General features: G+C 38.6%; 1 protein-coding gene across 4 annotated transcripts in view; it reads right to left on the bottom strand.

The window, feature by feature from the left end:
* The window catches only part of Ric1 (RIC1 partner of RAB6A GEF complex), an 87,070-nt gene that overhangs the window by 4,629 nt on the left and 59,646 nt on the right, over positions 1–22,795 (bottom strand). For all 4 annotated transcript variants that reach the window (XM_090329946.1, XM_090329943.1, XM_090329945.1 and 1 more), the window contains exons 13-23: positions 18,868–18,906; positions 18,491–18,601; positions 16,890–16,979; positions 15,379–15,539; positions 13,900–14,038; positions 9,665–9,781; positions 7,505–8,233; positions 5,512–5,670; positions 5,289–5,425; positions 2,127–2,413; positions 904–1,095 (exon numbers count right to left, since the gene is read on the bottom strand). In XM_090329946.1, the coding sequence (XP_090186072.1) occupies positions 904–1,095; positions 2,127–2,413; positions 5,289–5,425; positions 5,512–5,670; positions 7,505–8,233; positions 9,665–9,781; positions 13,900–14,038; positions 15,379–15,539; positions 16,890–16,979; positions 18,491–18,601; positions 18,868–18,906 (2,161 nt within the window). The remainder of the gene's footprint in view (positions 1–903; positions 1,096–2,126; positions 2,414–5,288; positions 5,426–5,511; positions 5,671–7,504; positions 8,234–9,664; positions 9,782–13,899; positions 14,039–15,378; positions 15,540–16,889; positions 16,980–18,490; positions 18,602–18,867; positions 18,907–22,795) is intronic.

Raw genomic sequence — 22,795 nt, 5'->3', positions numbered from 1 at the left:
ACAGAGACAGTCGAGCTTGCTCGAGTGTGCTCCCCTCCCCCCCACCTTTCTCACCCTACAAAGACCTTGATGCCAGTGTTTATCTAATTACTAATTACTCAGGAGGTTGAAACCTGGAGGATTTCAGTTCAAAGCCCACCTTGGTAGAAAAGTCTGCAAGATTCTTGGCTTTAATTAACTAGCAAAAAGCCAAACATGGCTCGAGTGGTAAAACATCAACCACAAAAAAGCAAAACCCTTTACAGAAGCAAATACATAACCACAAAGAAAAAAAAAACCCAGAAATTGTTTGTACCAGGAAATGACTTGCATGATATACACATATACACATACCTATTACATCATGTGTGTATATCTTTATATATATATAAAGCCAGCATAAATGCTTCAAAACCTCTTTTGTTCACAATTTACCTATTATGAAGAAAAGACATCAGTGTATTTTCTTTGAAAATGGTTAGACAGGTAAGTACTTTAGGCTTTAAAAGCCAAGAAGCAAAAATTAAGGACATTATTTAGGAACTTATATGAGAAAAAGCAAACTTCCACATTATATTGATGAAACCAAAACTAATAATGGACTATACTACTTAAGAATGAAATTCTTTAGACAGTTTTGCTCATTGCCTGGGGCTTAAAGATAGTGTTTCCTTATCATACTATAAATATGGTTATTTCATCTACCATAAGTGTGGCAAAGAATAAGAAGAGTAAAGCTCTGGAAGTGGTGCTGTGGCTCAAGGGGTAGGGCAGTGACCTTGAGCTGAAGAGCTCAGGGACAACACTCAGACCCAGAGATCAAGTTCCATGACCAAAAAAAAAAAAAGAATAAAGCACTATCTCCGAAATGCTATGGCATACTAAAAGAAACTGAAGAAGAGCAGGACTTAAAATGACATTTACCTTTATTAGATAATGGAGACAAGAAAGCATCTTGCATTTGTGGTCCATGGGAGGAGGCCGTGTCTGTCTCATGGTGGGCAGGGCCAGTGTTGCTAAACCAGCTTTGACTCCGTTGGATATTAGAGATACCAGTGTCAATTTCAAGACTTAAAAAAGGGTTTGCTGCTTGAGACTTTAACAGCTGCTCTCCCACTGGAGGATAGGATCAAAAACAAAACTTGAGAGAAATTCAAGATACATTTACTGCTATTTCTAATTCAGTCCCCACCTACCTACTCATCACTAGCAACACTAGCAGTTTAAAGCCAATTGCCAGCCTTCACTAATCATTTATCTAGGAATGTGTTAACAAACTGACCAAATAATGCCATCTGAGGGTCATGTCATGGTATCTTATTGGAACTAGATAGAACCTTACTTGGTTCATCTTCTAAGTGACTTGTTTTGGTTCTTAAGACAGCACAAAGTTTGTAAATGCCATGAACTTTTCTTTTTTTTTTTTTTTTTTGCCAGTCCTGGGCTTGAGCTCAGGGCCTGAGCACTGTCCTTGGACTTTCTCAAGGCTAGAGCTCTACCACTTGAGCCTCAGCACCATTTCTGGCTTTTTTCTATGTATATGGTACTGAGGAATCGAACCCGGGTCTTCGTGCATGCTAGGCCAGCACTTTAACCACTAGGCCAGACTCCCGGCCAACTTTTTTTCTTTTTCTTTTGGTGACAGTACTGAGGCTTGGATTCAGGGCCTGGGCACTGTCCCTTATAACTTCTTCACTCAAGATTGATGCTTTAGCACAACAGTTTCCATAATTAATGTCTTCACAAAAAGATCAGAATTGAAAAACGATCTTTTAATTTCTTTCATTTAAACAGCTTTTATCTTGTCCAAATTTGTCTAAGATGCATTTTCTTTTTATTTCTTTAGAACAAATTCTGTCGGGAAAAGCTTCACATAGTAAATAATCGTGTTAGCTTTTACACTGTCCTCAACTTGTTTATAACTGTGGTTAGATACATGAATGATCAGACTTCAAGGTTAAAAGACACAGGATCTGTCTTTGCCAAATAATGTTTGAATGGATGTTCATGAAGTAGGCTTTTATTTGTTAGTTTGGAAGCTTGATTTTTGAATGAAAAGACTATTTTGACTGTCAAGAATAGTAAAATCTCTAAATACTTGGAAGTAAAATATAATTCTTGTAAAAATGACAAGAATTCTCTATCACCTGTTCGGTATTTTCCGTTTTTGAAAGGGGAATTGATAGAAGAGGCTGGGATGATGGGAAGTGGCCACAAGAAGTCTTTGTGGAGTCTCTTCAGGGCTATCACAAAGTTGTCTACCCGGGCGGCTCGAGTACGTTCCTTGCAGAGCCAACTAATTAGCTCAAAGCCTAGCTGGGCTGCAAAACAGCCAAGATCCTTTAACCGCACATCTTCTAAAAGACGCCGGGCATGTCTCCAGAGCATCACATCAATATACATGTTCTCAGCGCAGTCGCTGTCTTTGCTCCATCTGTAAGAGCAAACAGAAATAAGCTACAGAATAATTTTTGCTGAGGATCTTGCATACTTTCATGCAGCAGCACTGGTCAAGTTGAAAAGGAGGTACAAGATTTACTACCTTTCTGGGGCTTCTCCACCTCAACATCTGAACCATAAGAGCAGTTAAGACCAATTTGTAGAACTAATACATGGAATAGGGATAAATAAGAGACAAAAAGGAAGAAGGGGGTAGTGAGAATCAAAGGAAAGGAATAAATATTAGTGCTATATTTGGAAAGATCAATAAAAACAGGGAAGGAGATCAAAGAAATTAAAAGAGTTACAAAGTCAAGTCAAATCTCTCAACATGTGTTATTAGACATAGGAAAATAAAACTGACTTCAGAAATAACTGCATACAGTCTCTTATATCTTAAGCTAATATGGATAACTTAACTGTGAGTACAGTGAAGTAATAAAGAGTCCAGTCTCGAGCAATACTGCCTGGATTCACATCTTGGCTCTGCCACCAAGTTCTTTTTTTAAAAACACTCATACAGTTGTATGGATTAAAAGGCCTACAGATGTGAACAATTAGCACTGTGTGTAGCAGGTTACACAGTGAACATTTGGTTTATTAGCCAATACGAAATTTCATGGTATGGTTGAAAAGGCCTGCCTAACAATTCTGCTTGCACACAGTCCAGGATAATGGTTTTATGTGTGATGGGGCATGGGTTGTTAATGGCCAGTGGTAAAAGAATAAGGTAAAATCACAATAAAAAATGTTTAGCAGCTGGGGCCGGGAGTTTGGCCTAGTGGTAGAGTGCTTGCTTAGCATGCATGAAGGCCTAGGTTCGATTCCTTGGTACCACATATATAGAAAAAAGCTGGAAGTGGTGCTGGAGCTCCAGTGGTAGAGCTCTATACATGAGAAAAGTCCAAGGACAGTGCTCAGGTCCTGAGCTCAAGCTCAGGACTGGCAAAAAAAAAAAAAAAGAAAAAAGAATTGATCCAAGGGCTTCAGCATGCTAAACAGATACCTTTAATTCTCCCCTTTTCTTTTTTGTCAGTCATGGGGCTTGAACTCTGGGCCTGGGCGCTGTCCCTGAGCTCTTTAGCTCAAGGCTACTGCCTACCACACTTCTGGTTTCTAGTGATTAATTGGAGATAAGGGTCTCATTTGTCTTTTGTGCCAGGCTGGTTCTGAACCCTGATCTGATCCTCAAATCTCAGCCTCCTGAGTAATGAGGATTACAGGCATGAGCTACTGTACCTGGCCCCCTTTTTCTTTTTAAGCCAGTGACTGGGCTTGAACTCAGGACTCAAGGTTAGAGTCTCATATGTTCACTCAGCCCTCTTCCTAAGAGCTAATATGCTACCGCTTGAGCTACACTTCCATTTCAGCACTTTTTTTTTTTTCCTAGTTAGAAATAGTAGGTCTTGGAGTCAAAAACATGAGGAGTATCAATGTGTGAGAATTCATGCACCTACTACCTGGCAAATGTAACTGGAATCCCTCTATAAACTGCCCTGACAATAAAACATAAAATAGAAAAAAGAAATAGCAGCTCTGGGACTTTTCTGACTAGCTGGCTTTAGACCTGATTCTTCAGATCTCAGACTCTTTTTGAGTAGTTACGATTATAGGAATGAGCCATCAGTGTTAGGCCACTATTTAATGACTTCTCTAATCAAAAGGCCACAAGAATCAAATGGATGAACATTGTTTGTTTGTTTTTGTCAAGGTTTGTTTGTTTTTGTCAAGAAGTGCAGTTGGAAAAACAAGTAAACTATTGGCCTTAAAAGAGGGCTTTTAGGGGCCGGGAGTTTGGCCTAGTGGTAGAGTGCTTGCCTAGCATGCATGAAGACCTGGGTTCAATTCCTCAGTACCCCACATACATAGCAAAAAGCCAGAAGTGGTGCTGAGGTTCAAGTGATAGAGCTCTAGCCTTGAGAAAGTCCAAGGACAGTGCTCAAGCCCTGAGCCCAAGCCCAGGACTGTCAAAAAAAAAAGAAGGCTTTTAGATTGTCAGAAGATTTTTTTTTTTTTTTTTTGGTGGGTCATGGGGCTTGAACTCAGCCTGGGCGCTGTCCCTGAGCTCTTCAGCTCAAGGGCTACCACCCTACCCTTGAGCCAAGCCCTATTTCCCCTTTTCTAGGGGTTAACCAGAGATAAGAGTCACAAGTCCTTTTGTGCCCAGGCTGGCTTTGAACCTTGATCCTCAGAGCCACAGCCTCCTGAGTAGCTAGGATTACAGGCGTGAGCCACCATGCCCAGCAAATATATACTTTGTTTTTTTATTTTGGTCTTTTCAGAACAATTTAAAATTAGTTGCATTCAGAAGAGATGTACCAGTTGCACTATAACAGAAAGATGATTTAAAGTGCTAGACTTGCTGGCAACTGCCTATAATCCACTGTGCTCAGGAGGGTGGAAATCAGGACTGCTGTTCAAGGAAAGGCCAGGGAAAACATCGTGAGACTTCATCTCAACAAACTTGACAGGCATGGATTGCACAAACCTGTAATCCTTATACTCAGAAGCACAGGGATGAGGACTATTGTCCCATGATGAGCTGGAAAGTAACAAAACGTGGCCCAAGTGGTAGAGTACCTGTTTAGTGAGCATGAAGCTCTAAGTTCAAATTCCAACATAACCAGAATATAAAAATAAACACACATACATATAAAAAAACCCCGAAGGCTTAGAATGTATACAAAGAATCCAGAGATGAACTTTTGAGAAAGGAGAAAAAGGGAAGCCTTCTGTGGGGTTCCTACACCTTTTAGAAATGAAAAAAGGATTTGCAATGGGAGTAAACTTAATTTTATAAATGCTGTAAAGTACAATGAATCACAGATACCCTAAAAGAAGTAAGAGATTTTTAATCTTTTATCTTTTACCTTTTTCCTGAAGGGCCAGATGGCATACTTAGTGTTTTCTGTAAGCTGAATTTACTAGGAGGAACACTCTCAGCTGACTGGGATAAACTGATGCTTCTATTCCTGAAGAACTCAAATCCACCACTTGAACTGGGTTCCTGTGATTATACACAATATGCAGGATAGTAAGACAACCATGTCTTATAGATGTAATCTAGAGAAGCTCTATTATTTTGTGACTAACCTGAGCTGTAGGTGTGGATGGAGGGGTCTCAGAGTCTCCAGAGCCAATGGCTTTAAGAAATCGAATCATGTGTCGACATAAGTCCCACTTGCCTTGTTCCAGGGCTGTGTTGAACAGAAGAGTAGCATGCTGTCTACTTACTGCTGGGACTTCCATATTCTATAATAACCAAGGAAGAGAACATTTCTACTACATGAATTGGGAAGATATGTGCAATTCCTCTCTCCATACTTTCCTAAACCCAAGAAATGGAGCTATAATACTGAATGGATTAGTTTAACAGAAAGAACATAAGGAACATCAGAAAGTATTGTACAGGAAAAGTGAAGTACTCTGTTGATACAACAGAAACTGTCTTACTGAACTCCCCATTATATGCCAGAGAAGTAACATGTATTACACTTTCATTTCTTTCAGTAACTCTATATAGTTATGTCATCCTTATTTCAGATGAGGAAATGGTGTTATGTAAATTGCTGAAAATCAGCAGAAAAGAATTGGAAATCCAATAACCACTAGAAAACTGGAAGTGGCACCATAGCTTAAGGGGTAGAGTGCTAGTCTTGAGCTGAAAAGCTCAGGGACAGCGCCCAAACCCAGAGTTCAAGCCCTGTGACCATCCAAAAATAAAGAGAATAAAAATCTAGGTTTGCCTAGCTCTAAAAAAGTATGTTTCCCATGACAGAGAAATTTCTGAGGATGTGACTAAATACCTTTCCTTGGGTAGTACTAAGATAGTACTGTTATACACCTAACAGTCTGAATACTTGTATAAATTTAACCTTACTGTCTTGTGTGTGCCTTCAGGGAAAGGTACCTGAGACTGAGTTTAATCATAATCATTATCCATAGCACCTTAGGAATTCTGATGTAGAAAGTTAGTGAGCTCACTGATGGAAACAAAAAACAGCTTTATTTACTCCATTTTAAGAATTTAATCTTCTTCTTTAGGATTATTCAGGAAACACAGGATCTCAGAGTCACTAGTCTCTGCTTCAGCATCTGTGGTTTCAGTCAGTTGTCATGAAAACTGGCAGGAAATGAGCTTCCGGCTAAGATTCAAACTAGGTTAATAGTTAGTTTCCCATACCAGCTAAAAACTTTTTACAGTAATGTGAAAGAATCAGTATGTACAGCTTCTAAAACTCATTCATTATGCCATATGTATAATACAGATATTATACATTATTAATATGCAAATATGCATAATAAAATCTGCAGGACCCTCAAAGTTTGGGTAAACAAAGTGTCAAAGCCAGGTGTGGTGGTTCAGGTTCATGCCTGTAATCCTAGCTACTCAGGAGGCTGAGATCTGAGGATCAAGGTTCAAAGCCAGCCCAGGCACAAAAGGACCTGAGATTCTTATCTCCAATTAACCTCTAGAAAATGAGAAGTGGGGCTTGGCTCAAGGGTAGAAGAGCTCAGGGACAGCGCCCCGGCCAAATTTAAGCCCCATGACCCACAAAAAAAAATGTGTCACGAGGGTGATTCCTGTGATGAGTGAAGCCTTCTTGGAAAGTCTGGCTATTATGTCACTACCCTCGTTGAATGAGAATTCCCATAAGGAAATGGATCTATTGTTGTGGGAAGCTCAGGGAAATGCACCAATATCTAAAACAACACTTTCTCCACTGTTAGTGTTTCTTATATATTTTAGCAATTTAATGTAGTATTTCTTGTATAATATGTTACATATATACTATATATATTAACTTCAGTATCATATAAAATGATAATCTGAACTTAGTGATCTGTTTTACCCATAAAACAGATTAATCTAGACAAACCAGGATAAGGTATTTGTGTAATGCTACTTTATAAATTTCAAAGAAACTTGTGGTTATTTGGTAAGATTGAGATCTTCCATGTGAAGAGATACAAACTAAATAAAGAAGGTGAGTATTCCTTAAATACAATCACAGTGTCAAAACGGCATTTCCTTCTTTCTTATTTTAAGCTCATTCTTGTCCTTTCGTAAAACGAGAATTATTACCTGTAAGATTATAAGGTAAGAGGCAGCTGTATCCAAATCCTGAGCCATTAAACATTCCTCAAACAAGTCCTTGGGGTTTCCAACAGCTGCAAAAAGGTAGTTCCACAGGGCATATTCAGTCTTCCTAGCACAATGTACAACTGTTTGTAGGAAAAGGGGGAACTCGGTGATAAACTTTGCCACAGTGGGAAGCAGTGGGTCGGGAATAGGTTCCCGTGAGGTAGCTTCTTCTTCTAGCACTTCATGGAGCATGAGCTCCAGCACGTGAGGGAAGTATGGTAATGCAGCACAGGACTGAGCCAGAAGCAAGGCTTGCTCCCCAAGGTTTCTAACCAGAAGCTGACGTAGAATGTGGTGGAGGTAGATCTGGGAGGTTCTCTCCACAACACAGAAGGGGAAGAGCACCTCCAGATGCTCCCTAGCACTGCTCCGCGTGTACAAAGAATCATAGAGTAAAGTGTCATTAACAGCACCAAGGACCAATGCATCTTCAAAGAGAACTGCCAGAGGGTAAATGTTGATATGGAAGGGCAGCATGATCCGCTGGGACAAGAAGGAATGAGGCTTTCGATGATCCCTAGGAAAGAGTGGAAGCCAGACTTTCATCCCTGCGCCACCACAGCTCAGCCACAGGGCCTCTAGAAGGTGGCGTTTTTGTTTATTTGCTCGACAGGTTGTCCACACATTTTCAACAGACTGGGCAAGTACAACAGGAGGACAGAATGGCAGCTGGAAAAGGAACACAAGAATTGTTCTTAAGTTCTTTCATAGGTCTTCCAAAATGATAGTATGATGTTATTTATGGAAAAGTAGAACATGTATTTAAACTTAGAGAAAATAATAGAACCTTCCCTTTCAAAGCATATCCATTGAAATCTATAAGTAACAACAAAAACAATTCCACAAACAGTACCAAGTTTATCCTCATTTTCTCACTAGAATTTGTAACCAGTAATGCCTAAGTAATAACATTTGGAAAGTGAGGCTTATTATGGGGTCATATTATCTTTCACTCTTCACAAATAGTTTTATACCCTTAATCTTAAAATAACTGTGTATATTTTATTTCTAAATCGCATCAATCGCCTTTTGAAATCACTGCGCGCGTGTGTGTGTGCGTGCGTGCATGTGCATGCATGGAGCTTGAACTCAGGGCCTGGGTGTTATCCCTAGCATCTGTGCTCAAGGTAGGTTCTCTACTACTTGAGCCACAGCTCCCCTCTGGCTTTTTGGTGATTAACGGGAGATAAGTCTCACAAAAGCCAGCACCCATAGCTCCCACCTATAATCCTAACTATGCAGGAGGCTAAGATCTGAGAATCATGGTTCGAAGCCAGACCAGGCAGCAAAGTCTATTAGACTCTCATTTCCAATAAACACTCAGAAAACGCTGGAAGTGGCACTGTGGCAGAAGTGGTAGAACATCAGACTTGAGAAAAAGAATCTCAGAGATGATGCTCAAGCCCTAAATCCAAGCCCCATCTCTGGCACAAAACAAAACAAAACAAAAAAAGAAAAAAAAAAAGTCTTACAAACTTTCATGTCTGGACTGGCTTTAAATTGCAATCATCAGATTTCAGCTTCCTGACTAGCAAGGATTACAGGTATGAGACACAGGTGCTTGGCCTTTTAAAATCCTTTATTCCAGCTGGGCACTGGTGGCTCACATCTACCATCCTAGCTACTCAGGAGGCTGAGATCTGAGGATTGGGGTTTGAAGCCAGCCCAGGTAGAAAAATCCCCACTGATATCTTTTTTTTTTAAACCAGTCCTGGGGTTTGAACTCAGGCCTGAGCACTGTCCTTGGGCTTTCTCAAGGCTGGAGTTCACCACTTGAATCATAGCACCACTCTCGACTTTTTCTATGTGGTACTGAGGAATTGAATTGGGGTCTTCATGTATGCTAGGCAGGCACTCCTACCATTAGGCCAAAGTCCGGACCCCTGAATGATATCTTATCTCCAATTAATGATCACAAACCAGAAGTGGCTCTGTGGCAAAATGGTAGAGTGCTAGCTTTGAGCACAAAGAGGCCCAGGGATAGCACCCAGGCCCTGAGGTCAAGCCCTCAATTAACATGAACAACAAAAAAATCTTTCATTCCTTCACCCATCTCTCATACATTCTTCATGTCTGGGAAAAGACTTGTACTTTACTCACAAGTTTCCTTTGGTTAGGTTTATTGTCCTTCTCCCGAATCTGAGGGCCTGACCTATCTCTCTGCATCATGATAAGCTGTCCTGCAAGATTCAGCATTATGCTCTCTGCATCACGAGCCTGAAATCCAGACAAAGAATTATATGCTAATTCATGGGTTTTTGCTCATACATCCCAACCTCAATCCATAAAGTATATAGATTAAGCAGCAATATATACTGAGACTGCACTAGGTATAGCCATTCTGCTAGGCTTTCTGGCTATGGTGGAACAAGGCCTAACGTAATACAACCAATTAATAATATCAGGTAACAAATAATTGAGAGAAGAAATTATCCTGAAGAAACAAAGAACTTGACAAGTTTATAAAACTGAAAGATCAACTTGAGGGCAAGGATGGGCAAGGGGAAAATGGAGGAAAACAATAGAAGGGATGATGCTGAAGAAGTACTGTACTTGTAACTCTGTACAACCACTTAATTAAAAAAAAGTCGTGATGTCTATATTGTAGCCACTAGCCATATATTACCGATGAGTACTTGAAATATGGGTAAATCTAGTTTGAGATGTAAATGTAAAATTTATACCAGTGTCAAAGATTTTCATATTAAAAATAAAGTTGTTTTTTTTTTTAAAAAAAAGTCTAACCAGGCATGGTAGCTCACGCCTGTAATCCTCGCTACTCAGGAGGCTAAGATCCTGAGGTTCGGATGCCAGTTCAAAGCCAGCCGGGCACTAAAGACTGTGAGACTCTTACCTCTAATTAACCACTAGAAAACTGGAAGTAGCACTGTGACTAAGGAGCAGGGCAGTAGAGCTCTTCAGCTCAGGGACAGCATCCAGGCCCAGAATCCAAGCCACACAACCAGGACCGAGACACACACACACACAGGTCCAATGATCTTGCTGATGTAGCAAAGAAAAGATTTAAAGGATGAAGTGGGACTTAGAAGATTAGGAAATCCTATGAGTGGAAAAGGTTAATATTCTACTTAATGGATAAAACAGAATGGAGCTAGAATAGAAATGCTCTATGAAAATAATGCACCTACTATACATATTATGGGGGGGGGGGAACTAGATGGCAGCCGACATTTGAGAAGTATAAATAGGAGCGTCTCGGTCTAGGGCAAGCCCAGGCACAAAGAGGCCAGCAGCATAGCTCACATAGTGTACCTGCACTGCTCAGCTAGTGCAAAGCCTTAAACCCAACCCAAGTACCAATCCCTTCTTCCAAAACTATAGCACTCAGATAACAGCGAAATGCAGCTAGGTAGTAGAGGAAAAGGAAAAACAAACATGCACACATATGACTCAAGACAGCTTACAGGCTTGTTGTTCTATAGTACAGTGATTAATTTACCTCATGAATTAGCTTACCTATTGGATTTGGTTGTTTTGGCCTTTTGCCCATGTTATTCCCTTATAGCTCTCCTACAGATACTCCTGCATTCTGTTTCCTTGTGGTATAACCTAGAGTAATCCTCTCTATAATTCCTGTGAATGAAAGATGACTCTAAACACTTGTCTTGATTTAGGTTCAATGTTTTTGGTAATAATTCTTCACATGAACTTCATATTATATCACCCCAGAAAACATAGCATATCTGGTTTTCCCACTTTTTACTGATGCTATGATTAATAATGGTTGGGTATGATGATCTGATTTCTTTGTAGTGAAGTTTCACACACCAGTGATCACTGCTAACTCAGCCTTTTGGGGCTGTAAAACAGTTACCTTTTTTTTTTTTTTTGGTCAGTCGTGGAGCTTGAACGCTGGGCCTGGGCATTGTCCCTGAGCTCTACAGCTCAGAGCTACTGTCCTACCTCTGGACCTGGGCATTGTTCCTGAGCTCTTCACATGAAGGCTACCCCTTGAGCCACAGCCCATTTTCCATTTCCATTTTCTAGTGATTAGAGATATAGAGTGTTACGGCTTTGTAGTGCAGCTTTGCAGTGCCCGAGCTGGCTTTGAACCGTGATCTTCAGATCTCAGCCTCGTGAGTAGGTAGGATTACAGGAGTGAGCTACCGATCCGGGTCTATCTTATTTATTTATTTATTTTTATTTTTTTAAGTGCAAGTACAGGGCATGAACTCAGAGCCTGGCTGCTTTTTTACTTAGGCTGGTGCTCTACCACTTGAGCCATACCTCCCACTTCCAGATTTTTGCTGATGAATTGGGAGATAAATTCTAGAAGACTTTATTGCTTTGGTTGGCTTTGAACTGTGATCTTCAGATGTCAACCTCCTGAGTAGGTACAATTATAGGAGTGAGTCACTAGCACCCAGCTTACATTTTTAACTGGAATTCTTTTTTTTTTTAATTTTAATTTTTTTTTTGCCAGTCCTGAGCTTAAGCTCAGGGCCTGAGTACTGTTCTTGGATTTTCTCAAGGCTAGAACTCTACCACTTGAGCCTCAGCATCATTTCTGGCTTTTTTCTATGTATGTGGTACTGAGAAATCGAACCCAGGTCTTTGTGCATGCTAGGTAAGCACTCTACCACTAGGCCAAACTCCCAGCCTAACTGGAATTCTTATATAAAATACAACTTTCTTTACCAGGTGTGATGGCTCAAATCTGTAATCCTACCTCATTAGGAAGGGAGATTAGAGAATGGAAGTTCAGGGCTAGGCTGGCCATTAAAGTTTGTGAGATTCCCTATCATTAATGGCTGGGTGTAGTGGTGCTGAGCTACACAGGTAACACAATGGCTGTCTGATGCAGTATGTGCCTGTCATCCCAGGGACACAGAAAAATACAAATAGAGAACTGCAACCCAGATAGGCTGGCAACAGAGACTCTACCTTTACAATAAAACAAAAAGAAGCTCAAGACATGGCTCAAGTTAGAGCCCCAGCCTTGAGGCTGGTGGAGGCCCTGAGTTTCATCCCCAATATTATCAATGAACGACCTGCCTCAACTCAACTTCTTTTTTTTTTTTTTTGCCAGTCCTGGACTTGAACTTAGGGCCTGAGCACTATCCTTGGACTTACTCAAGGCTAGAACTCTACCACTCGAGCCTCTCAGCACCACTTTCGGCTTTTTCTATATATGTGGTACCAAGGAATCGAACCCGAGTCTTCGTGCATGCTAGGCAAGCACTTTAACCACTAGGCCAAACTCCGGGTCCCCCAACTCAACTTCTTTGAATCAGCTAGGATTATCTGGTCCCAAGGTCTAATCTACAGAGAAAGCTGGAGCTAGATTTTAAGGAAAATAAATTGTAAGTGTCTGCAGAAGAGGGCCAAGATAGGTAAGGAGATGTAGAATAAATCGATAGATGAAAAGTCAGAGACAGATATGAGGACTGAAGGTAAAGCCAAAGAATGACAGTTGTTTGGGAATATTTTAGGGTCATTATGTGGATGGAAATTGTTTATTATTATTTCTTGTTTCAAAGAATAGAGAAACAAGCTATTACAAACCAAACTTTTTAATAAGGTAGTCCAATTTTCCATTACTGTATAAAGTGAGGAGTTTAAAGGAAATTCCTCAATAAGAAGTAAAAGATAAGTAAGCATGATTATAGATGGTATATCTACAAATAATTTTCCACTGACAGTAGACACAGTTGACATGAAATGTGGAAAGTGCTGGTATAATAGAAAAAACTCCTAAAGTAGGAAACTGCAATTTAAGTCCCAGGGGCACTTGATTATATCCATCAGAAACTATGGAATGATACCTTAAATAATCATGGAGTCTTCCATCCATATTCTAAATTAATTCTACTTCCCATTTCCCCTTAAACCACTCACTAATCCTCATGATGGCTTCCCAGCAAACTTAGCTCTACTAATACCCACTTTTTTGTTTTGTTTTTGTTTTTTGGTTTTTTTGGTGGGTTATGGGGCTTGAACTTGGCCTGGGCACTGTCCCTGGCCTTACTATGCCCTTGCCTGAAATTCTTCCTTTTTGTTTACTCATTATTCATTCTCTATATTGCAATTTAGTGGTATAGAAATCTCTGACCAGATTATAACAGGTTTGTGGTATTTGGCCTTGGTAATCTAGACTTTTGGTATACAAAAGAACAATTCATTATGCATGTAATTATTTACTGTTAAGCAGAATCCACTGTTGGCCACTAAAACTCATACATATATCATATCATCATACAAGGTACATTGTAGAAAGTATTTTGATATTAAACAAATAAACAGTTCCTAATATTAACTTAAAATATTAAAGACTGAGATGTAAATTCCAAAGAGCTCTGATAATGGTATAGTACCTGTTGTGGCATTTTCAAGGTGATTCCATTCTCTGTACTCACTGATGTCAGAGTGACAGATACTACAAGAAAAGGATGAGGAATGTAGCGTGACATGGAGACCTCCTGAAGAACTTGAATACCAGCAGTAGTATTCGAACTATAAAAACAAAAGAAATCCTCATAACAATGGTAATAGAGTTTTGTTTTTCTTTCCTTTGTGCTACTAATATGGTAGCATCACAGATTTCAGGACCATGCAAGGCCCAAATAATTGTCTTTTACTATTATTCTCTCATCTCTAAATATCCCCCAATAACGATTAGCAATGTTTAAAATTCCAAAGAACACATATGGGAATAAGAAGCAAAAGAAAATTATGAATATTGTAGAGAAGGAAAACAAAACAAAGGAGAAGCTATAAAAACAGATATATTTAAGGGTTTGTAAAAGGATAAAGATTTAACTGCTTAGGCTGGTAATGTGTCTTAATTTTCATCTCCGGTTTACTTTTCAATCACTGTGCTGCTTTAGCAAAACCATACTTCAAGGCAATTAAATTAACATTTCTACTTCAAGGCAATTAAACTAACATTTCTCACAACAAAATAAAACTAAAAAGGTGTAGTTGTAAATGCTAATTTAACGAGGTAACAAGAAGAACGTAAAGCCATAAGTAGCAGGACCTCTACCTTGTCCTGTTCCAGTCTACAGCCATCAAGGGCAATGGAAATGTGACTCTGCTGAGGACACCGTTTCCTAAAGCTTTAAGCTATTGAACCACTTCAGATTTTCCAAGAGTTTAAAATATTAGGATACTAACTAGTCTCAAGGATGTCAAAAATATACATAATGGTTTTATTCTAGTCATGACCTTTCCATCCCACCAAATAAAGTGAGGATATTAGTGCAGGCTCTTTCTTTCATAGCTACTACATCATTATCATGAATAAAGCTCCTTACAGGTAGACATATGAAGAGAGGAAAGGGGGAATATAGTCATAAGAGGCAGTACATTTTCATTTCCAACAAAATTTAGAAAATGAGGAGAGGGGTAGGATTGGGATAAGGAAGGATGATGAAAAGGATTATATTTATCAAGATGCACTGAATTTATAAAAGGATGAGCTGAATGTAACCCCACTATAGCTACTTTAAAGATAATTAAAAAGAAAAAAATTTCTTATATTGAAACCAAATATAAAAGTGTAAGAAATAGGGCCAGGAGTTCGGCCTAGTGGTAGAGTGCTTGCCTTGCATGCACGAAGACTGGGGCTCGATTCCTCAGTACCAAATACATAGAAAACAAAACAAAACAAAAAAACAGAAGAGGTGCTAAGGCTCAAATGGTAGAGCTCTAGTCCTGAGAAAGTCCAAGGACAGTGCTCAGGCTCTGAGCTCAAGCCCAGGACTAGCAAAATGCTATGAGAAATTCTAAAAAAGAACTATGGTAAATAAGTACAAATGTGATATATATTATATATATATTCTATAACTTACCCTTCAGATTTTCTTTCAATACTGTAAAGGCAAATTGAACAGTCTGCTCTAAATACAATTACCATGTCCCTGAAGACACTAAGCAGTAATGTCTCTGCTTGTGCCTTGGTGACATGAGCAAAGGCATTGTCCAGATTGGATGTTCGTAGGTATACTCTGAGCTAAAAGAGACAAAAATGAAAATCATAAAAACAAGATAGTTAACCAAGGATACTTAAATACTTTAGTCATGCTATTTTTTTAATCTATAAATTTATCCTTAATATCCAAGTAATTGTATTTTGGCAGACTTTTTTGGGGGGTCAAATATTGTATTTTGCCAAGTAATTATATTTTGTTCATTTTTTACACATGGCAAAACATGGCTATCAAAACTATGAGACATGCCCAGGCACTGGAGACACATGTATAATCCTAGCTACTCATGAAGCTGAGATGAGGAAGGTGGTTTGAAGTCAGCCCAGGAAGGAAAATACGTGAGACTCTTATCTCCACTTAGCCTCCTAAAGCTGAAAGTAGGGCTCAAGTAGTAAAGCTCTAGCCTTGAGCTTTTTTTTTTTTCCTTCTCTCCCCCCCTCCCCCATCTCTCTTTCTTTTTGCCAGTCCTGCGGCTTGGACTCAAGGCCTGAGCACTGTTGTTGGGCTTTCCTCAAGGCTAGTGCTCTATCACTTGAGCCACAGCACCTCTTTCAGTCTTTTCTATGCATGTGGTACCAAGGAACCAAACCCAGGGCTGCATGCATGTTAGGCAAGCACTCTACCACTAGGTCATGCTCCTGGCCCCTAGCCTTGAGCTTTTAAAACAGTTGAGGACCCAGCACCCAGGCCCTGAGTTCAAGCCCCAGGACCATCACACATGTACCACACACACATACACTCTCCGCTGTTCTCTGCCCAACTCCCCCCACAAAATAACAAACCCATAAGCTCCTTTTAGACTAATATGTTTGTACTTTATATGGGATCTCAAAACAACAGCATAAATAAAGTCTCTTTAAGACTAGTCATTCTTACAAGCATTTTTACTTTTAAATATCAAATTTTATAGAGAATAGCAAATCTAAGAAGCTAAAATTGTTACAAACATTTTTTTTTGGGGGGGGGGGTAGTCCTGGGTCTTAAGCTCAGGGCCTTAACACTATCCTTGGGCTAGAGCTCTATCACTTGAGCCACAGCACCACTTCGGGCTTTTTCTATCAAACTCAGGTCTTTGTGCATGCTAGGCAAGCTCTCTACCACTAGGCCAAACTCATGACCATTTTTTCTCTTTGAAGACAAGTTCTCACTATGTAGCCAAGTAGCCTCTAACTTCAGAGGGCTAGCATAAAAAAATGTAAAAAGTTCCGTTACTTAAAAGAAGATAAGTAATAACTTGGAACAGTACTCCCATTCACTAAAATAAGCTAAAGTATTGATAAAAAGATAAAATGTTTTGTTCAATTTTCAACAGATTACTTCGCTCTAAAATATAAAAAGCAATTATTTCTTAGAGAAAAAGAAAAACAACTCACCTCTTCTTGACGATCGTTTATGTTATAACACGCGAGGACCATAAAATCATTCCACCATGCCAAGCCACCAGTCACAATCATATTTTGCTCCTTAAAAGAAAATTAAAGAATGTAATGACCTTAATTGTTACCAGAAATTATAAGAATGTAGCATAAAATATTCTTAAGCAGACACAAAAGCTCATATTTCTTCTGCTTTAGTCTCTCTCTTCAATAATTACTCTAGCAGCCGTATCAATATTTCATATCTTAAACATTTCTGGGGCTGGTAATATGGTTCAGTGGTAGTGTTTGCCTAGCATGCATGATATGCTCCAGGTGCAATTCCTCAGTTCCACATAAACATAAAAAAGCAAAGTGGAGCTGTGGCTCAAATGGTGGAGTGCTAGCCTTGAGCAAAAGAAGCTCAGGGACAGTGCCCAATCCCAGAGATTGGCAACAACAACAACAACAACAAACATTTCTAAACTGGGTGAAGTGGCTCACACCTGTAATCACAAATCTGAGAATCTTGTTTCAGACCCAGACCAATCAGAAAAGTCCAAGACTCTACACCCAATTAACCAACAAAATGCCAGCCTGGAGGTAAAAATGTCAAGCAAAAGCCCTAATCCCTGAGTGCAAGATCTAGGGCAAGAATAACAGAAAAACAAACAAATATTTCTGTAAGGAACGGAATACACTATTCAAAATAGCAGAATTGAGGCTGGGATGGAAGGGAAGAATAATAGAGGCAATAGCAATCAAAATGAATTCACTGTACTTACAAAATGACATATTGAATGGTAATCCTTTTGTACAACTAAACATTAAAAAAATAACTACTAGATATTATCATCATTCTAGCTAAAGGATTATGGTTTAAATTTTTGCTTTATTACTCATCAGATTCATGACTGAATTCTAATTTATTTTTTATCAAATAGTAATAGCATGATCCTTATTGCAATGTTGTAAAGATGAATGTTGGGATTCATGTAAAAGCACCTCCAAGTGCCTGTTACACAAAAGATACCTATTCCTATTATATGTTCATTTTCTTCTCTTTTCCTCATTTGATTCTTGTAAAGTCTACTGTGTGTGTACACACATGCATGTGTTTATCACATCATAGTGAGTGATTTCAACTTTTATCATGCCTGATAAGAATGTTACCTTCAACCTTAAAGACATTAAATCTTCAAACTAAAGACCCTTCCCCACTAACCCCCCCCTTCCTCTGGGCCTGGGGCTTGAATTCAGGGTCTAGGCTGTGTTCTTGAGCCTCTCTGTGCTCAAGGCTAATGCTCTACCACTTAAGTCACCAGCACCACTTTTGGCCTTTTCTGTTTATGTGGTACTGAAGAATTGAACCCAGGGCTTCGTGCCTGCGAGGCAAGCACTCTACCACTTTGCCACATTTTCAACCCTAAATAATTATTTTTACCCACCTTAAATATTAAAAACAAGCCAATGATTTTAACAAAAGATCCTTTGTGAAATTATCAAGTACTGTATCAAAATTCCTTATCAATATTACCCAATATCACTTACATATATATATATATTTTTTTAAAGTGCTTATAATTGTGAAATTGGATTTTAATTTCAAAAAGACTAACCTGAGTAATGTTTCCAAAAAGTTTCCATTTTTTGGTGAGTAAAGAGTAATGTGCAAAACCAAACTTGCCGGCCACAGCAATATTCTGTCCAAGTTTATCAATGGCTGAAAACTATTAAAAAAAAAATTAAGAACTTCTTATAAATCTGTACATTTTTTAGATATAAAGTACTTAATATTGTGTAAGGTAAACAATAAATAAATTGCTAAGCAAATTAAATACAAAATACTAAATTTAAAAATACAAGTATTTATAGTAGTACTTTACAAAATTAAATGATAATATAATTGTTATTAAAAATTTACTCTTATTAATACACACAGTGAAAGTTTCTCAATTTCCAGAATGAACTGCAACATATCAATAAAATAACTCACCCGTATAGGCCAATTGCTTTCTAGATAGGTACTGGAAATCTATAGAAAATAACACATCAATTTGGTAAGACCTATGAAATTAAACTTATAAAATTAAAGCATTAACATATCACAGTATGAGACTCAGCTTCTATACGGCTTAAGATGTCTCAACTAATCCCTTATTAGAAGAGCTCTTGGAATTTATATATGACAGCATTTATAATTTATATATGAGACAATATTTCAAATCTCACATCAGGCCTTCTTTTTTCTAAGCTTATAATATTTAACAAAAATAAATACAACTTAGCAAGAGAATTTTTTTGTTTGTTTTAGAAAAGCACACAGGAAAGCAACTATGAATTGTACAAATGGAACAGTTTTGGTTTGCAGATATAAAGCATCTTTGAAAAATCTTATCTAGCTGGGTGTGGTGGCTCATGCCTATAATCCTAGCTATTCAGGAGGCTGAGATCTGAGGATTGTGGTTCAAAGCCCAGACACTAAAGACCACACTAAAGACCCTGAAACTCTTATCTACAATTAACCACTAGAAAATTGGAAATGGCACTGTGACTCAAGGGGTAGGGTGGTAGCCTTGAGATGATGAGCTCAGGGACAGTGCCCAGGCCCAGAGTTCAAGCCCCATGATGGTGGCTGGGGGGGGGGGGGGGGAGAGAAGAAACCTTATCTAATAGATTATAGCTTCAGAAAAAATTTTGGTTGTAAACAAATATTTTTATTACCTGTATATTTTTTGGATGAATGGAATAATGCTTATAAAATTAAAAAAATATAAAAATATGTGAAGTACTAAGTGACATTATATTGCTTAGCAATGACCACTGATTTACTTTTATTCAACAACAACAAAAAAAGCATCCATAAACATAAATGGCTACACCTAAACTATTACTTCCTTCTATTCATCTATAATCGGAAATACCAGTAGTCTAATTTTCCTATGATATGTCTCCTGGTTCTTTGGGTTTTTTTTTTTTTGCCAGTCGTGAGCACTGTCCTTGGGCTTTCTCAAGGCTAGAACTCTATCACTTGAGTCACAGCACCACTTCCAGCTCTTTTTTTTCTATGTATGTGGTATTGAGGAATCGAACCCAGGTCTTTGTGCATGCTAGGCAAGCACTCTACCACCAGGCCAAATTCCTGGTCCTCTGTTGGCTCTTTGTACTGCACCAACAAAACTTTAAAGCTTAGAGAACTGACTTTATAATTTTAGCTGTATAAACTCTGATCGTTGTATTACTCTATTAAAAGTATTACTAAGCACTGGATAAATCTGGAGTCTGAATTAACAAAACAGAATAAAAGAAGAATCTTCTCTTTCTGGAATGAGAAATGCTTCAATTTATTCTAATTTATTTTACTCTTACTCAAGAAAAATGGTCATATATATATGTATATATATATTTTAAAGAAAGCCAAACCAAAGCCATATAAAGTACAATAGAAACAGTAAGGTTGTTTGCCAAGTGTTGGGGAAGAATCAAGTAAAAGTAATATATTGAAAACATCTGTATTATGCATAATAAAATTAATTCATACAATTGACTTTATTATCTAGTAAGTTAAAATTAATACCTTTTAGTACATGAGAAAATTCTTATTCTCAATGCTGGTTTAAAGAAGCTTAGCTTATAGAATTAAAGACAACAGTCTTATAATAAATACTTGAAGAATGAATAACTTACATCTTAATAGATTTGCTAAACTTTTCAGGCCAATTAATAAAACTCATCATGACACGCAAAATTACCTTAGAATAAAGGTATGATGGTAATGACTGAGTGGTAAAATGAAAGTTAAAAGCAAATTTTTAAATTTCCTTTTGCCAGTCCTAGGCTAGAACTCAGGGCCTGGACACTGTCCTGAGCTTCTTTTTGCTCAAGGCTAACACTCTGTCACTTGAGCCACAGCGATACTTCCACCTTTTTCTGTTTATGTGGTACTGAGGACTAGAACCCAGGGCTTCATTCCTGCTAGGCCAGCACTCTACCACTAAGCCATATTCTCAGCCTAATAGCAATTTTCTACAAGGCTCTCAGTGGACTTTAGTATTATTATTAAGAAATAACAACAGCTGGGCACTGGTGGTCTTGCTATTCAGGAGTCTGAGGGTGGTGCTTAACAGTAGGCCGGGAAGGAAAATCTGAGAGACTTTTTCATCTCCAATTAATGATCAAAAAGCCAGGAGTAGAACTATGGCTCAAGTGGCAGGGTGTTATATTTGAGAAAAAGAAAAAAACAAACAACCCCCAATCCCCACAAAACAACAATAACAAACAAAACTCAGAAAGCCAACAATAGTGACCAGACCCTGAGTTCAAACTCCATAGAATAACACCAGAAAAGAGAAGGAAAAATCTCAATAGGTCACACAAAGGATGGAACAGAAATATCTAAGTATAAGTGCCTCCCCACTTGATCTGTGACATCTGAAGAGCAATCCTAACTTCATTAGTACTTATAAAACAGTTGGGCAGATAATGTAGGAGGTGGGATCTATTACAAAAATCGATTTTAACATACTTTCAATTCATGGGAAGCAAAGTGAAATCTTATCACATGATCACTCTGTAGTGAATATCAGCAAGAGAAAATTGCTTTTCTTTTCTTTTCCTCCCTCCCTCCCTCCCTCCCCCCCCCCCCCTCTCTCTCTCTCTCTCTCTCTCTCTCTCTCTCTCTCTCTCTCTCTCTCTCTCTCTCTCTCTCTTTCTTTCTTTCTTTCTTTCTTTCTTTCTTTCATTCTGGTCCTGAGGCTTGAACTTGGGTCTGGGCATTGTCCCTGAGCTCTTCAGCCCAAGGCTACTGCCCTACCCCTTGAGCCACAACGCCACTTTTCTAGTGGTTAACTGGAGATAAGACTCTCAGGGTCTTTAGTGCCCAGATGGCTTTGAACCACAATCCTCAGATCTCAGCCTCCTGAGTAGCTAGGAGTATAGGTGTGAGCCACCAGGCCTGGCTTATCAAAATTTATTCTTTTAAATTGCAAAAATCTATAAAATATTACAAATTACAAGTGGTATATTTATATTTAAAACTCAAAATATTAAGCTTTATTTTTCATGTTTAGTTTTGTTTTATGCCTAAAATGTTGTACAAAAACATAAATCTTCTATTTTTCCTGGTGTCACTTTTATTGGTTTATGTGTCATCTGAACTTTGAAGCACACAGCTAATCCTAAGGGAGAAAACAGTAGAAGGAAAGAGGCAACTAATAATAACAAAAAACTTGAGTCGTAAATGCACACTCAGGGCACAAAAGTCATGCCACATCACTGGAAAAGGCACAGAAAGAACCTCCACTCCCTTACTGAAGGATTCTCCAGTTTCTATTACATTGAAACCACCATCCTTTAAAAGTAGTTCTGTGAAAGAAACATGTCTTCCTAACTGCTACTTCTTAGATTTGACCTGTGCAGACAAATTTCATACTTGGTACACTTAAAAAATAGTGAAGAATGAAATAGCCTTAAAAACAATTAACCTACTGTTGACAACACTAGTACAGTGTCTGATACACTGTAGGGTTTTTGTTTTGTTTTGTTTTTTTTGCTAGTCCTGGGGCTTGGACTCGGCCTGAGCATTGTCCTTGGGCTTTCCTCAAGGCTAGCATTCTAACACTTGAGTCACAGCATCACTTCTGGCTTTTTCTCTGTTTGTGCTACCAAAAACTAGAACCCCGGTCTTCATGAATGCTAGGCAAGCACTCTACCACTAGGTCATGCTCCAGGCCTATACTCTAGGTTTTGATCTCTAGCACTTTATATTATACTTTTCAAGTAAAACAAGATTATAAAAATCAACACCTTCAATGCTAGACAATAACGACTAATGAACCTCTCAGAAATTAATGTAATTGGGCTTTGAGTTGGGCCTAGTGGCAAGAATGCTTGCCTAGCATGCATGAAGACCTGGGTTCCATTCC

The sequence above is a fragment of the Megascapheus bottae genome, chromosome 3, assembly GCF_031878675.1.
Source record: "Megascapheus bottae isolate mThoBot1 chromosome 3, mThoBot2.hap1, whole genome shotgun sequence".
In the NCBI taxonomy this organism is placed as follows: domain Eukaryota; kingdom Metazoa; phylum Chordata; class Mammalia; order Rodentia; family Geomyidae; genus Megascapheus; species Megascapheus bottae.
This window is presented reverse-complemented; position numbering and strand designations above follow the sequence as displayed.